The sequence below is a fragment of the Sciurus carolinensis genome, chromosome 13 (assembly GCF_902686445.1).
Source record: "Sciurus carolinensis chromosome 13, mSciCar1.2, whole genome shotgun sequence".
Lineage (NCBI taxonomy): Eukaryota > Metazoa > Chordata > Mammalia > Rodentia > Sciuridae > Sciurus > Sciurus carolinensis.
This window is the reverse complement of record NC_062225.1, coordinates 17,159,162-17,177,315: the sequence shown is the minus strand read 5'-3', so window position 1 is coordinate 17,177,315 and position 18,154 is coordinate 17,159,162. Positions and strand designations below refer to the sequence as shown.

Here is an 18,154-nt window from a genome sequence, read left to right as displayed (position 1 = left end):
GTCAACTGTGGAGTTTTTGTACATACCCTTTATCAGGTGGGGACATTCCTTCTATTCCTAGTGTATAGAGTTTTTCTATCATGAAAGGTGGTTGGACTTTGTTAGGTGCATTTTCTGAATCTACTAAGATGAATCTATTGAGGTGTGAAACAGTAACTCCCCATTTTCTCCCTATACCCTCCAGTTACTGGTGACCAGAATTTGACTCTCAGTTCTATGAATCTAACTATTTTAGATACCCCATAGAAGTGAAATCATGCAGTATTTGTATTTTTGTGACTGGCTTATTCCACTTAGCATAATGTCCTCAAGTTTCATTCATGTAGCATATAACAGAATTCCCTTCTTGTTTAAAGCTCAATATTATTTTCTGTGTATATTCACCACATTTCATTTATCCACTCACTTGCTGATGGACTTGTGGGTTACTTCTATTCTTGGCTATTGTGAACAATGCTACTTTGAATAAATACGATGTGCAATTAATTCTTCCAGGTCCTGTTTTTAATTCTCTTGGATATAAACCCAGAAGTGAAATTGCTAGATTATATGGTAATCTTTTTTTTTTCTTTTTGAAGAACCCTGTTTTTGGTAGTGGCTGCACCATTTTATATCCTAACCAACATTGCACCAGGTTTCCAATTTCTCCACATCCTTATAAATACTTGAAATGTTCTGGATCTTTTGAGTAGCTATCCTCATGGTATAAAGTGATATCTCATTGTGGTTTTGCATTTTTTAATTATTAAAGATGTTGAACATCTTTCATATGCTCATTGACCATCTGTACGTTGCCTTTAACGAAGTGTCTATTAAAAAAATGTGTATTGTAGCTTTTTGCCCACTTTTTGTTTTTTGTTGTTGATTTCTCTATTTTTTGAGTTCCTAAACTATTTGCATTCTAATCTTTATTATGTCCTTTTTGTTTGCTTTAGGTTTAATCTGCTTTACTTGTCCTAAGTCTTAAGGTGGAGGGTTAGATTATTGATTTCAAATCATTCTTTTTTTAACCCATTATGTTCAAGGTAATTGTTAGTAGGTAAGAACTTACTACTGTCCTTTTGTTAATTATTTTCTTTTTGTTTTGCAGACCCTTTGTTCTTTTATTCCTCCTCTGCTGTCTTTGTGAATAAATGATTCTCTGTAGTAGTATTATTTGATCCTTACATTTTAGAGATCATTCTTTTTTAGTATAGTCTTTTATAACTACACATTTTCCTGTAGCTATTGCTTTGGTGTGTTGTTTTTATTTCATTCACCTCAAAAAGTACTTTCTAATTTCCCTTGTGATTTCTTTAACTCATTGGTGAATTTCTCAAATTTTATTATTTCTATAATTTCATACCATTGTGGTCAGAAAACCTACTTTGTAATGTTAGGTAGGTTAGTTAGCCATGAACAGGTGGGTAGAGGGAAAGGGCAATGAAGGACAGACATCAGGCCTCTGCACCAAGAAGCTTCCAGGAGCCATAAAATTGAAACTGAGGAACCTTGTTGGAACAGGCAAGCATTGGAAAATGAGGTCCGAATGCCTAACCGTCCCCTATAATCCCTTGATAGAATTATTACTTAAAATTCTGGGACCCCAACTAAAATAGGTAAGTAATAGAAGAGTGGGGTCGGGTACATCAAGACCCCCAGCTATAGCTAATTATAATCCCTCAAGGGGCACTGTGGTTTCCAGGTAAGTGCCACCATTATCTCTTGCAACCAACTATGTCACAGCCACCCTGTTAACCAGAATATCCAAGCCTTCACAAAGGAAGTTGCTGGGGCTATCCAAAGGGTGATAAACCAATTTAGGGGAGACAGGGAAATCAAGGCAAGAACAAAGGACTCAGTTTCCTTACAAACCCAGCCCTGGGCTGGGGAGATAACTCAGTTGGTAGAGTGCTTGCCTTGCAAGCACAAAGCCCTGGGTTCGATCCCCAGCACCGCAAAAAAAAAAAAAAAAAAAAAAAAAAAAAAAAAAAAAAAAACAGCTCTGTGAGCACCACACCGTCCTCTCTTTGAGGTGGTCTGTGCAGTCCCTATGCTATACATGACCCTCTCCTTTCACTGTTTTGAAACTTTTTACTTAACACTCTGTGTTTCACTCAAATTCTTTCTGGTGAAGTAACAAGGACTCCCACCTGAGGCCTGCAGTGGCTGCCCTGGCTCAACCCAGTAGGCCCCCAGTTCTCTGAAATTTATTGACATTTGTCTTTTGCCCTAGAATAGGGTCCATACTGGAGAATGTTCCATGTGCACTTAAGAAGAATGTGTTTTGCTGCTGTTTTCTTCTTTGTGGGGGCTAGAGATTGAAAACAATGCTAGATAAGTTGTCTACTGCTGAACTACTCAAGACCTGTCATTTTTTTCTTGAGACAGGGTCTCATTAAGTTGCCCAGACTGGTCTTGGATTTGTCATCCTCCTGCCTGTCTCCCCAGTAGCTGGGAATACAGGTGTGTGCTACCAGGTTTGGCTGTTACTGTTTCATAGAAGTCTTGTTTGTTTATAGTATTGTTCAAGTCTTCTATTTCCTTTATTATCTTGGTCTAGTGGATCCGTCCAAGATTGTTCTTTAAAATATTTGGTGGTTGAGCGGGAGTGGTGACACCTAACTATAATCCCAGCTATTCTGGAGGTTGAGGCAGGAGGATCTCCAAGTTTGAGGTCAACTTAGCAAGATCCTGTCTCAAAAAATAAAAAGGGCTGGGGATACAGCTCAGTATTAGAGCATTCCTGGTTTCAATCATTGGTACAGCAAAAAGAAAACAAATTGATGGTCGAAAACAAAAATCATAATATTGGTAGAGTTTATGATAATGCAAATACAACAAAAAGAGAAAAGGTAAAGATACCTATATGGTTTGTTTTCTGCATTCCACTTGAAATAGAAATATATTCATTCTAAATAATCTGACAAAGTTAAATAACTTGCAACCCTTTGTACCAACACTTAAAAACATTATTCAAAGAAATATTTTCAAAAGCAATAAACAAATATCAATGCTAAAAATTATTCCAATAACCAATAAGAAAAAAGTAGAGATTCTTAAAAATTTAATAAATAGAAACATAATAAAATGATATGTATATTCAAACATCAATAATTACATTAAATACAAATGAACTAAACATAATAATTTAAAAATATTGTCAGAATGGATAAAAACAATACCCAGGGGTTTGCTGTTTATAAGGAATTTGCTTTAAATAAATGTTGGTTAATGGTAGAGGATGGGGGAAAAAAAAGTGCCATAAAATGTTAATCAAGAGTGGGAGTGGCCAGGGACTGGGGTTTAGCTCAGGGGTGGAGAGCTTGCCTAGCATGAGTGAGGCACTGGGTTTGATCATCAGCACCACATAAAAATAAATAAATAAACAAAATAAAGGTATCTATCTACAACTGTTTAAGTCAGTTTTTCTCCCCTGTGACTAAAAGATCTGACCAGAACAATTATAGAGGAGGAAAAGTTTATTTGGAGGCTTAGGGTTTCAGAGGTATGAATTCAGAGAGCCAGGTCCATTACTCAGGGCTCAAGGTGAGGCTGAACATCATGGTGGAAGGGTGTGGCAGAAGGGAGCAGCTTATATGTTGATCAGAAAACAGAAAGACATCACTCTTCAGATACAAAATATATACCCCATAGCCACACCCTTAATTAATCATCACTTTCTCCAGCCACACCCTACCTGCCTCCAGTTACCACTCAGTTAATGCACTCAGGGATTGATTAATTGATTAGGTTAAAGATTCTCACAACCTAATCACTTCTCCTCTGAACCTTCTTGTATTGTCTCACACATGAGCTTTTGGGGGACACCTCACATCCAAACCATAAGAACTAAAAATATTTTTTTAAAAAAAGAGTAGGAGTGTGGGCTGGGGATATAGCTCAGTTGGTAGAGTGCTTGCCTTGCAAACACAAGGCCCTGGGTTCAAAAAAAAAAAAAAAAAAAAAGAGTAGGAGTGGCCGTATCAGACAAAGTAGATTTCAGAGCCAAGAAAACCATAATAATAAAAGCATCAATTCACCAAGAGATATAACAATCCTAAATGTTACAGAGCTTTAAATTCATAAGGCAAAAATTGACAGAATTAAAGGGAGAGAGACAAATTCAAAAATTATAGAGATCTCAATATTCCTCTCAGTAATTGAAAGAACTATTAAAAGACCATCAAACAACAGGAAAACAACAACACTACCAACCAACTGGATCTAACTGAACTTTGTAGAACACTCTACCAGACCGCAGAATACACATTTGTTTTAGTCAGCTGTTTCACAGTTGTCACCAAAGGACCCAACCAGCACAATTATAGAGGAGGAAGAGTTTATTTGAGGGCTCGAAGTTTCAGAGGTCTTAGTCCATAGAAGACTGGCTCCATTTCCTGGGGCTCAAGGTGAGGCAGAACATCATGGCAGAAGAGTGTGGCAGAGGGAAGCAGCTCACATGGTGATCAGGAAGCAGAGAGATTCCACTCTCCAAATACAAATATATACCCCAAAGTCATGCCCCAATTCCTACCTCCTCTAGCCACACCCTACCACTTCAATTACCACTCAGTTAATCCCATCAGGGATTAAATCACTGATTAGGTTAAGGATATAACTCAATCATTTCTCCTCCAAACCTTCTTGCATTGTCTACACATGAGCTTTTGGGGGACACCACAGCTAAACCACAATAACATTGTTTTCAAGTGCACATAGAACTGTTCACCAAAATAGACTATGTAAGACAAACCTTAAAAAACCTAAAATCATGTGAAGTATGTCCTCTGACCATAATGGAAGTAGACCAGGAAACAGTAAGACAAATATAACTTGAAAACTAAACTGGATGACTTTTAAATCATCCACGTATCAAAGAAGTCTCAAGGAAAACGGAAATGCAAAAATTCTCAAAAAATATTAGCAAATAGAAGAAAGTAGTATGTAAAATGTTAACACATATTCTGCCATAAAAAGCCATGAAATTCTCATCAATGGCCAAACCTTAAAAATTATACTAAGTCAAATATGACAGATACAAAAGGACAAATACCATATCATCCCACTACCTTGAGGTGCCCAGTATAGGCAAATTCAGAGACAGAAAGTATAATTGAGGTTACAGGAGGTTTGTAGGGGGAGAATGGGAAGTTACTGTTTAATGGATTTAGAGTTTGTATTTGAGATGATCAGGAAGCTTTAAAGTGGATAGCGGTAGTGGTCACAAAACATTGTGAATGTACCTAATGCCACTGAATTGCACACTCGAAAACAGTTAAAATAGTAAAGTTTATGTTATGTGTTTTACCATAATACATGAACAAAGACATGACAACTGTGATTTATACTAGGAATTTAAGGATGCTATAATATTCTAAAATCAATGTGACCACACTAATAGCTTAAAGAAGAAAATTACATCATATCAATTGATGTAAAAAAAAAGTATAAACATAACTCAGTGTTCATCCATGATTAAAAAAAAACTATCTGCAAGCTAGAAGGAAACTTCTGTAGTCTGATAAAGGCATCTATAAAATGTCTGCAACTTAAGTCCTACTTAAAAGGGGAAAGACTTTCACTGTTAAATAGGAGAGAATATCCTCTCACTAACCTGTGCACAATAAGTCCTAGATATTAAAGTCAGGCAAGATAATGAAATAAAAGGCATAAAGATTGGAAAGGAAGACATAAAACTATTTCCTATGTATAAAATCCCAAAAACCTACAAAATATCTCCTAGAAAAAAGGCTGGTAGACCATTTGTCTAGCATGTGTGAGGTCCTGTGTTCAAGCCCCCATACTGCCAAAAAACAAACAAAAACCCTCCTAGAATAGGTGAGTGTGATAATATCACTGGATACAAGTTCAACACACAAAAGCAAAATGTGTTTTTGTACACTAGTAAGGTACGACTGAAAGCTAAATTCTAAAACACAATAGCATTTATATTATTAAGAAAAAAAAGGGCTGGGTTGTGGCTCAGTGGTAGAGCACTTGCCTGGCATGTGTGAGGCCCTGGGTTTGATACTCGGCACTGCATATAAATAAATAAAAGATCCACTGACACCTAAAAAAAATTCATACATATATATTCTGCCATAAAATATGTATATATGTATGTATATATTTTTAAAAAATCTGCTGTAAGACTGGGCACGGTGGTGCACTCCTGTAATCCCAGTAGCTTGGGAGGCTGAGCAGGAGGATTGCAAGTTCAAAGCCAGCCTCAGCAATTCAGCATGGCCTAAGCAATTTAGGCAGACCCTATTTAAAAAAAAAAAAAAAAATAGGGAGGCTGGGGATGTGGTTCAGTGGTTAAGCGCCTCTGAGTTCAATCCTTGGTACCAAAGAAACCTAAAACAAAACAAAATAAAACAATCAAAACCCAGTTACAAGCAAACAAACTATGTATAGGATGCTTAAAGCTACAAAATGCTAACAAATTTGAAGATCTAATTAATGGAGAGATATATCATTCCCATGGAATAGAAGACACAGTACAGATAGAAATCTCCCTATTGATCTACAGATGAAACACATTTCCAAAAAAGTCCTAACAGAATTTTTCACAGACAGACAGGGCTGGGGATATAACTCAGTTGGTAGAGTACTTGCCTTGCAAGCACAAAGCCCTAGCTTCAATCTTCAGCACCGCAAAAAAAAAAAAAAAAAAAAAAAAAAAAAATAGACCAAGACAACTGGGTTAGAGAATTTGAAAAAGTAAAGGAACTAGAATATGGTAGCAATTTTGGCAAAGAAAACTTGGAGAAATCACATTACTCATTTTAAGATTTATTTTAAAGCTAGAGTAATCAAAAGCGGTATATGCAAAGAGATATACATGAATTAATGAAACAAAATGGCAAGTCCAGATCTCTAATATGGCCATTTTGATTTCCACAAAGACACAAAAGCTCTTAAATGGAGAAAGAAGAATCTTTTCAAGAAATAGTGCTGGAACAACTAGACATCTGTATGAAAAAAAAAAAAAGGAGAAAGTACAGTCAGTGTAGTTCAGTTGGTAGAGTGTGTGCTTAGTGCATGAGGTTCTTGGTTTGATCAGCACCCCTGCCCCCAAAAACGAAAGCCTCTTGACATAAACTTTACACTGAATACAAAAATTAACTCAGAGTGGATCACAGATCTATATGTATGTAAAGTATAAGAAGAAAATTTTACTGACCTGGAGTCAGGCCAAGAGTTTTTAGACATGACACCAAAAGAATGATTCATTAAAAAAAAAAAAAAAAATTGAGTAAATTAAACTTTACCAAAGTTAAAAACACTTATTCTGTGGAAGATTCTGTTTAGAGAATGAAATAAACTATACAGACTGGGATAAAAATTCTTGCAAATCATATTGGATAGAGGACTTGTAATCAGAATAAAGACTCAACAGTAAGATAATCTGATTAATAAATAGGTAAATAAATATGCAAGTACACCTATGAAAAATATTCAACATCTTTATCTACAAAGGCTAAAATAAAACCATGACAAGATCTGTTGCATAATTTTCATAAAAGCTCAAATAAGAAATAGTACCAGGCTGGGGAGATAGCTCAGTTGGTAGAGGGCTTGCTTGTCAAGCACAAGGCCCTGGGTTCAATCTCCAGCACCTCATTAAAAAAAGAAAGAAAAAAAAAAGGATGCAGAGGGGCAGATTTCTCATGCATTGCAGATGGAAATGCAAACATCCTACCACCTTTCCAGAAAAGTCTGGCAGTTTCTTATAAAATTAAACATACACTCACCATAGTACCCAACAATCTCACTGGATTCTTATCTTTAAAAGAGGTGTATCGATCCCCAGCATCCAAAAAAAAAGAGGTGTAAGAAAAATTTCCTTAAAGGACCAGACAGTAAATATTTTCACAGTTTACAGGCCACAGATCTCTGTCACAACTATTTAATTCTTATTACTATAGTGCAAAACCAGCCATAGACAGCATGTAAATGAATGGGCATGGCTGCTTTACAAAAAGACTTTATTAGCAAAAACAGCTACCCGCCCACAGGCCAGTTTATTGACCTTTGTTCTAGAAAGAGAAAAACTCCTGTCCCTTGAAAAACCCTTACAAAAATACTTATAGCAGCCCTGTTCATAATAACCCCAAATTAGGAACAGCCCAAATTCCTACAACTGGTAAATGGATAAGTCAGTGGTGGGTCCCTATTATAGAACATTACTCAGCAATGAAAAAGAATAAACTATTGCTATATAAAACAACTTGGCATAATTTCCAAGGCAAGTATGCTGAAAAAAAAAAAGAGAAGCTTATGTCAAAAGATTACAATCTTTATGATATGGTATTCTTGAAAAGAACAATTACAGTGTGAAGTGATCAGTAGTCCAGGGCGAGTAGGGAGCATGATGGTGATACATGAATGAGCTTTGGGGGATGATGGAATTGTTCTGTATCCTGATTATGGTAGTGGTTGTATGGATCTGTACCTGCCTTAACATTTGTAGAACTATACACTCAAACAGGCAATTTTTAAATATGATTACTTGCTGGGGATACAGCTCAGTTGGTAGAGTGCTTGCCTTGCAAGCACAAGGCCCTGGGTTCAATCCCCAGCACTGCAAAAAAAAAAAAAAAAAGATTACTTACCAAAAATATCCATTCTATTAAAAAAATGACCACTTTTGTGTCTCTTTCTTTACTACCTAATCTCTCCTTTTGCCTGCACTGTTTCTTCCAAAAGAGAACTTTTTGGAACTAAGTCTAAAGAGTTTTTCAATACACAAAAATAAAATTTACAATTGAAAACTGAAATCTAAAACATAATAGCATTTACATGACTTTTAAAAATTTCTATGAGCAAACAAAACAACAAATAGTGCTGGAAAATTAGACATCCATATAACAAAAAAACAAGGGGTGGTGAGGAAATGGGGTGTAGCTCAGTAGTAGAGTGCGTGCTTAGTATACGTGAGGTCCTTGGTTCATCAGCAGCCACTCCCCAGAAAAGCCTTTTTAAAAAAATATTTTTTAGTTGTCAATGGACCTTTATTTTATTTATTGATTTGTGTTGTCACTGAGAGTCAAACCCAGTGCCTCACACATGCTAGACAAGTGCTCTACCACTGAGCCACAACCCCAGCCCCCAGAAAGGCCTCTTGATATAAACTTTCCACTTAATACATAAATTAATTCAAAGTGAATCACAGATCTATATATATGTAAAGAGTAAGAAGAAAATTGTACTGACCTGGAGTCAGGTCAAGATTTCTTAAACAAGACATTCCTGATCTTGTAGCAACATTTGACGTTATTGACTCTTCTCTCCTTAAGACTTGTTTTAGCTTCTGGAATGCTGTGCTTTTTGGGTTTTCCTTCAGACACATTGACTACTTTAGGAAGTATCCTGCTGTCTTACACAGTCTGTTCAGGTTTAATGTCTGGACAACACGCAACAGAAACATGTAGCACTGTGTTGTCCAGTACACTACCCACACAGGGCAAGCTGCTTTTGAAATGTGCCTGGTGCTACTGAGCAACTGTTTTTAATTTAATTTTAATGAATTAGTTTTTAATTTTTAAATTTTAATTAATTTAATTTTAATGAGTCTATCTTTTCAACCCTAAATTTTATGAAATTGAAATACAAATCAAGTATGTTTTATGAAAACAGCATACACACCTGATTTTGAATACCTAGTATAAAAAATGTAAGGTTACTCATATGTTCATAGTAATTATATTCTAACATTTTATTTTGAATATGTTGAGTTGAATAAATTTGTTTTTTTGGTACCAGTGATTGAACACAGAGAGGCGCTTGCCTCTGAGCCACATCCCCAGTCCTTTATTTTTTAATTTTATTTTAAAAAATTTTTAGTTGTAGATGGACACAATACCTTTATTTTATTTATTTATTTTTATGTGGTGCTGAGGATTGAACCCAGTGCCTCACACATGCTAGATAAGCGCTCTACCGCTGAGCCACAACCCCAGCCCCCAGCCCTTTATTTTTTGAGACAGGCTCTCTCTAAGTTGCTCAGGGTCTCCTTGCTAAGTTGCTGAGGCTGGCCTTGAAATTTCAATTCCCCTGCATCAGCCTCCAGAGCCACTGGAATTACAGGCACATACCATACCTGGCAAGTTGAATAAAGATATTACAATTAATTATCCTGTTCCTTTTTACTTTTTAAAACTTTTTTTAGTTGTTGATAGACGTTTATTTTATTCATTTATTTATTTGTGGTGCTGAGAATCAAACCCAGTGCCTCACACGTGCTAGGCAAGCGTTCTGCCACTAAGCCACAACCTCAGCCCCCTCCTTTTTACTTTTTAAAAATGTTGTTACCCCAGCACTACAAAAAAAAAAAAAGAAAAAAAATGTTACCAGGGCTGGGGATATAGCTCAGTTGGTAGCGAGCTTGCCTTGCTTCCCAGTACCTAAAAAAAAAAAAAAAATGTTGTTACCATGTTAGTACCATTACTAGTAAATTTTAAATTACATGTTGGGCCATGCTATATGGAGATCGGATTCCTACAGATACAAATATATGTATATACATACGTGCAAGTGCTGAGCGCCGCCTCACATGCTTCCAGGCAGGGTTGTGTTATCATGTGATAGCCCCAACTCCTTCCTCAGTTGATGAATGAAAGATCCATTTCTGCACATGAAAAGGCAGTTTAGTTTGTATGGATGAGAACAGCAAGTACAGAAGCTGCTATTTTCAGAGTTACAATTTTACAAAGTATTTTTGAGACAGGGTCTTGCTATGTTGGTTAGGCTGGCCTTGAATTCCTGGACTCAAGAGATCCTCTTGCCTCAACCTCCTGAGTAGATGATACTACAGAGTCACATATCACACTGTAGTGCCCAGATAAAAGCAAAAAATTTCAAGTTAGGAATAAACTTGTCCAAAGAGGTGAAAGATCTGGAAGCTGGAAATTATAAAATACTGAAAGAAGTTGAAGAGGATACAGATAAACAAAAAGTACCCTGTGAAAGAATAGCTATTATTAAAATATCCATATTAGTCAAAGCAATCTATAGATTCAATGCTATCTGTATTAAAAAAAAAAAAAACTAATTGAGGCTGAGGTTGTAGCTCAGTGGTAGAGCACTTACCTAGCACATGTGAGGCACTGGGTTCAATCCTCAGCACCACATAAAAAATAAATAAATAAAATTTTTTTTAAAAATTGTATTTTTCACAAAAATAGAAAAAAACTATCTTAACATATGTGTAGAACTCCCCCCGACAAAAACCCAAATAGGCAACTTAATTTTGAGCAAAAAAAACAAAGTTGAAAGCATCTTATTACCTAATTTTAAAATATGTGACATACAGTAATAAAAACAGAATGGCATCACATAAAAACTGACATATTAACCAAAGAACAGAATTCAGAGACCAGAAATAAATCTGTGCACTTATATGGTCACTTGATCTTCAATAACAGTGCCAAGAACACATAATGAGGGAAAGATGTCTCTTCAATGAAGAGTTTTTGGAAAATTGCATGTCCACATGCAGAACTAAACTGAACCTTTATCTCACACCATATTCACAACAGACTCAAAAGGGATGAGAGATTTAAATATACATCTGGAAGACTACTAGATGAAAACCACTGACCAAAGGCTTCTTTCTTTTTTCTTCTGTTTATTTTTTTTATTTTTTTACAGACTGTATTTTGATTCATTGTACACAATGGGGTACAACTTTTCATTTCTATGGTTGTGCACGATGTAGATTCATACCATTCATGTAATCAAACATATACATAGGGTAATACTGTCTGCCTCATTCTACTACTATCTTCCCTTCCCCCATCCCCTCCTGTTCCATTTTCCTCTACACCATCCAAGGTTCCTTCATTCTTCTCCCCCCACATCACTACCCCCACTCGTTATGTATTCTCTTCCACTTATCAGAGAATACATTCGGCCTTTGGTTTTTTGGGCTTGGCCTATTTCACTTAGTATATTTTCCAACTTCATTCATTTACCAGCAAATGCCATAATTTTATTCTTCTTTATGGCTGAGTAATATTCCATTGTGTATATATACCAGTTTCTTTATCCATTCATCAAGTGAAGGGCACCTCAGTTGGTTCCACAATCTAACTATTGTGAATTGAGCAGCTATGAACACTGATGTGGCTGCATCTCTGTAGTATGCTGATATTAAGTCCTTTGGGTATAAACCAAGGAGTGGGATAGCTGGGTCAAATCATAGTTCCATTCCAAGCTTTCTGAGGAATCTCCATGCTGCTTTCCAGAGTGGCTGCACCAATTTGCGACTCCACCAGCAATGTATGAGTGTGCCTTTTACCCCACATCCACACCAACACTTATTATTGCTTGTGTTCTTGATAATAGTCATTCTAATTGGATTAAGATGAAATCTTAGGGTGGTTTTAATTTGTATTTCTCTAAATACTAGGGATGATGAGCACTTTTTCATATGTTTGTTTCTTCTGTGAAGTGTCTGCCCAGTTCTTTAGCCCATTTATTGATTGGGTTCTTTGTATTTTTGGTGTAAAGTTTTTTTTTTCTTCTTTTTTTTGAGTTTTTAATTTTGTTTCAGATGGCTGGGCAAGGCATCTACATTCTAGAACCTCTTTACAGTCATTAAACATGTGAAAGGCACTTACACATAAAAAGGTAAGGAGAAAACTGGTCACGATTGTCTAATGGGGAACATTAGCCCCCAAATAAATTGTCTTACAAAAATATCAAGCTTGCTTTTCCATTTTTCTAATACTGGTAAAAATTTTAAAAAATTACTTATCACATTTTTTAAAAGTCTATAAGCTGGTATATCAAATTATGGCTATTATTTTTTTACATATGATGTAAAGTTTTTTAAGTTCTGTATAAACTTTGGAGATTAATGCTCTGTCTGAAGTATGTGTGGAAAAGATTTTCTTCCACTCTGTAGGCTCTCTTTTCACATTATTGATTGTTTCCTTTGCTGAGAAAAAGCTTTTTAGTTTGAATCTATCCCATTTATTGATTCTTGCTTTTATTTTTTGCACTATGGGGGTCTTGTTAAGGAAGTCTGGTCCTAAGCCAATGTGATGAAGATTCAGGCCTACTTTTTCTTCTGTTTGGTGCAGGGTCTCAGGTCTAATTTCTAGATCCTTGATCCATTTTGAGTTGAGTTTTGTACAGGGTCAGAGAGGGGTTTAATTTCATTTCACTGCATATGGATTTCCAGTTTTGCCAACACCATTTGAACAGGCTATCTTTTCTCCATTTTAAGTTTTTGGCACCTTTGTCTAGTATGAGATAACTGTATTTATGCGGGTTTGCCTCTGTGTCTTCTATTCTGTACCATTGGCCTACCTGTCTATTTTGGTGACAATACCATGCCGTTTTTGTTACTATTGCTCTATAGTAGAGTTTAAGGTCTGGTATTGTGATACTTCCTGCTTCACTCTTTCTGCCTAGGATTGCTTTAGCTATTCTGGGTCTTTTGTTCTTCCAGATGAATTTCATGATTGCTTTTTCTATTTCTATGAGAAATGTCATTGGGATTTTAATTGGAATGGGCTAAAAGCTTCTTGACATTGGTGTGGTCAATAATTTTCACAAGCACAGGGGGAGAAAAAAGCAAAAATAGGTGGGATTGCATCAGACTAAAAAGCTTCTATATAGCAAAGTAAATCATAAACAATGAAGTGACAACATACAGATTGAGAGAAAATATAACAAACCAAATATATGAAGGGATTAGCATAAAAAACACATAAGAAATTCAAATGAAGAGGAAAAAAACAATGAATGGGCAAAGGCTGGGGGTATAGCTCTGTGGTAGAGCACTTGGCTAGCATGTAAATGGTCCTGTGTTCAATCTCCAGCACCACAAGAAAACAAAAATAAATGGGCAAAAACCCTGAATAGACATTAATCAAAAGATATTACAAATGACCAACAGGCAAATGAATAAAGTCAACATCACAAATCATCAGGGAAATGCAAATTAAAGCTATGAGGAATTACTTGATACCTGTTAGAATAAATTTCACCAAAAAGACAAAAAATAAGTCAGGCACGGTGGTACGTGCTTGTAATCCCAGCAGCGGGAGGCTGAGGCTGGATGATCACAAAACCAGTCTCAGCAATTTAATGAGCCCTAAACAACTTTGAGACCTGGTCTCAAAATTAAAATAAATAAATAAATAAATAAAAAGGGCTGGGGATGTGGCTCAGTGGTTAAATCCCTGGTACAAAAAAAAAAAAAAAAAAAAAAAAAAAAGGACAAAAAATAACAAGTCCTGGTGAGGATATGGAGAAAAGAATGTAAGAGTGGTAATGCAAATCAGCACATAATAGAAAACAGTATGGGGAGGCTCCTTAAAAAATGTAAAATATGTGACACACGAATCCCAATTCTGTTATACATCCAAAGGAAATGAAATCAATGTTGAGGATATATGTGCACTCCTGGGTATGTACACATGAGTGCATGAAAATAAAAAGAGAAAGAAATCTTGTCATTTGGAAAAACACAGATGAATTTGGAGGACATTATACTAAACAAAAGAAGCCAGGCATAGAATGACAAACACTGCATGATCTCACACGTAAAACTCAGAAGCTGAGTGGTAGTTGCCAGGGGCTGGTGGGCTGGTGGTGATGGCAGGAATAGATGTTGCTCTAAAGGTATAAAGTTCTAGTTAAGGCAGAATGAATATATTCTGGAGTTCTGTACTGCATGACAACATTTAATATATTGTGTTCTAGGAAACTACTAAGAAAGTAGATTTTAAATGTTTTCACCAAATAAACCCAAACAACAAAGGATAAAAGTGAGCTGATTAATTTGTTTATTGTCTTGATTGTGGTAATCATCTCAGTCACAATACATACATTTAGCAAAACATCACATTGTGTGGGGTGCGGTGGCACATGCCTGTAATCCCAGCAGCCTGGGAGACTGAGGCAGGAGGACTGCGAGTTCAAAGTCAGCTTCAGCAACTTAGGTCCCAAGCAACTCAGTGAGACCTCCTCTCTAATAAAGTACAAAAAGAGGCTGGGGATGTAGTGAAGTGGGACAGAAGAGGTTGGACACCTGAGGAATTTTCAATAAGCAGGTTTATTGACTGCAGGGTTCAGAGGTGGCTCTGAGCAATGAGTATAGAAATTCTTTGAGCTTTATACCCAGTTGGGGGAGGGGGCTAGGAGGTTCATATGACAAGTGAGTTTTGTTCCAACCTCTAAACAGGGGTTTCACAAGTTTTTTCTGCAAACCTGGCATTTATAAACAAAGAGGAAGCTACAAACCACAATGCCTTCTGCAGATTTTTGCTGATAGCTGATGTCCTGTGCAAAAAACTCTTGGATAAGAAGAGGAACTTACATGCCACAAATATGGTGGGGGTTTCTGCTTAATTATGGTCAGGATCTTCTGGGTAGGGAGTCTCTGGCCTGCTTCAGTGGCTCAGGGTTAAGTGCCCCTGGGTTCAATCCCCAGTACCAAAACAAAGCAAAACAAAAACAAACAAAAAATCCCAAAACAAACCAAACATCACATTTCACATTGCAAATACATACAATTTTGTCAATTAAACCTACATGAAGCTGGAAAAATGTATTTGCAAAATGAAAGGAATACAGATGCTCTGCGTTTTAAAAAATTTTTTTAGTTGTAGGTGGATACAATACCTTTATTTTATTTTTATGTGTTGCTGAGGATCTAACTGAGGGTCTCACGCTTGCTAGGGAAGCATTCTACCACTGAGCCACAACCCATGATGCCCTTTGACTTACAATGGGGTGACATCTCAATAGAATGAAATATCCTAAATTAGAAGTGCATTTTATCCTCCTGTACTTTGGATGCATGGGGCTGTGTTCTGTGCTAACTGTCTGCTGCATGATGTTTCTCCATTGGAGGAAGAAGGTGCGGTGGGACAGGCGTGCCCAGCAGTGGGCGGAGGTGATGAAGGTTGCCAGCTTCACTTACTGTCTACACCTCTATTGGATAAACAAGAGGCGGCACTGTGGTTTGAATGCAGCTATCACCATAGCCCCTCCCGAGGCTGTTACCACTCCTGACTTTAAAGTGGACATTCTGGATTCGACGTGGGAGTCAGACACCTCTGAAGGCAATGGTTATGCCTCCAGAGGAAGAAGCCCCTACATGGAGTCCCCTGGTCTGCATCAACCTGCTCTGGTGGTCCCAGAGCAGCCCCTGTCTATTCGGACGCCGCAGCGCCAGATCAGATCCCCACTCCTGATTCCCACCTTTCTGGAGAGACCCCTTACCCCACTTCTCTGCAACCTAGCTCCCCGGCTTCACCACTCTGCCTCCTACCTGTTGGACATCTGTCCTCAGAAGAACGTGCACTTCTATTCCCTTCCTACGCTGGACTATGGGGTGAACTGTTCCAGTGAGAAGCCTTTTGTGCCAGATCTTCAGCTTCCTCTCACTGAAGGTGGGAGCTTCAGGGGCGAGGACTATTAGTAGAAAATGGGAAATGAGAGTCCATTTGTATGTTATTAAATATTTTTGAAAAGTCAAAAAAATAAAACTTTTAAAAATGCAAAAAAAAAAAAGAAGTGCATTTTATTACCCTTCAACCATGTCCATTATAGCTTAATCTAGCTTACCTTAAACATGCTCAAAACATTTAATTAGCCCACAGATGGGCACTGAGAGAGCAGATCATATCTCATATTGCTGAGGTTAAGGTCAAAATTCAAAATTTGAAGTTAGGTTTCTACTTAATGTGTATCACTTTTGCACTATTTTAAAATTGAAAAATTTTAAGTCTAGGACCCTGTCTTTAAGTTATTGTGTGATAGACGACAAAACCAGGCCTGGATGTAAAATAAACTATAAGAACACTGTCATGAGAATTTAATGCCTGGGAAGGGGAGAGTTCCAGTCGTCTTTCTAGTCAGCCTTTCTTCAAGAAACATGATTTAAACCACAGACCCCTACCTTTTGGATTGTAAATAACTACCCCTAGGAATCTAACTACTTTCCTTTGAAGAGTGGCTAGAGATTTATCTAAGGCCTGTGAGAGGAGCAAGTTCTTATTGTACTCTGCTTCTGAAAACATGCTTCCTGCTAGAAACCCTGTACACAACCATATATCATGTAGACTAAAATTTTATAGCCCCAGATAGCCTATAAATGTTTTGAGAACTGGAGATGGGGGCTCAGAATTTGGAGTCTGATCTCCTTTGGGCCTGCTGGTGTAAAAGTTCTCCCACTCTGAGCCGTTTGCGGCTTTGTGTCTGATTCCTACAACAACTGAACGATAATGAAAATGGAACTTTCAGTTCCTTAGTGGAAATGTCATGCCACTTGACAAACAAAACCTGTGCAAAATAAAATAAAACGTGAAAATACCCAATTAATGCAGAATTATGAATAGTTTGTTAAAAAAAAAAAAGGTTATTTTTTTGGAGCTGGGGATGGAATCCAGGACCTTGTGCATGCTAGACAATCACTCTACCACTGAGCATACCATAAGTCCTAAGAGTTCCTCAAGGTTCTCTTGGCCCACTCCTTTTCAGTATATTCAACAGATTGATGGTACCATTTTTAATTAGGGAATGTGGCTGGGCAAGTTGCTTTACTGCTCATTTTCTTGGTTTCCTTATCTGCTCTAAAACTGAAGATACTAAGAAATAAAATACCCTTTCACAGTACTTGAGAATAAATGAATTAAACGTGAAGTGCTAAGAAAAGAGCTTAGAACACAGCCACGTGCTTATTTCTTAGAACTGGCTATTACTAACACATTTTCTCAGGCAAACTCATGGTTTCACTATCACAGGAGGCTTGTGACTTCCATGTCCACTACAGATATTTGTCCTGCCATTTCTTCTACAAAGCCATTTCCACTTAGATATATTCATGGCATCTCAAGTGAAATAGATCAACTCCATATCAAACTAGTCTTTTTATGTTATTTCTGTTAATGTTGTTCTTCTTGGTATGTAGTTATACTGGTAATCTTATTATACTGGAATTATTTTTTTTCATGAAACAAAATGCTGTTTTTCCTTCTTTATTAAGGCAATGCTTGTTCACTGAAGAAAATTTGGATATTATACAAAGACCAAAATAGACAAAAATTGCTCATAACCATAATATCCCAAATTTCCAGTTAAAATATCAACGTTTGATATTTTCTCAACAGTTATGACCCTATCATATGCACAAAGGTGCTTTTTTTTC

At 36.9% G+C, this 18,154-nt stretch overlaps 1 protein-coding gene across 1 annotated transcript; it reads left to right on the top strand.

The window, feature by feature from the left end:
* The first annotated feature begins 15,802 nt into the window (after positions 1-15,802).
* Positions 15,803-16,426, top strand: LOC124963554 (testis-expressed protein 38-like). The gene has a single exon (XM_047523294.1). It carries the CDS (start codon positions 15,803-15,805, stop codon positions 16,424-16,426), a length of 624 nt encoding a protein of 207 aa, XP_047379250.1.
* The last annotated feature ends 1,728 nt before the right edge of the window (positions 16,427-18,154 follow it).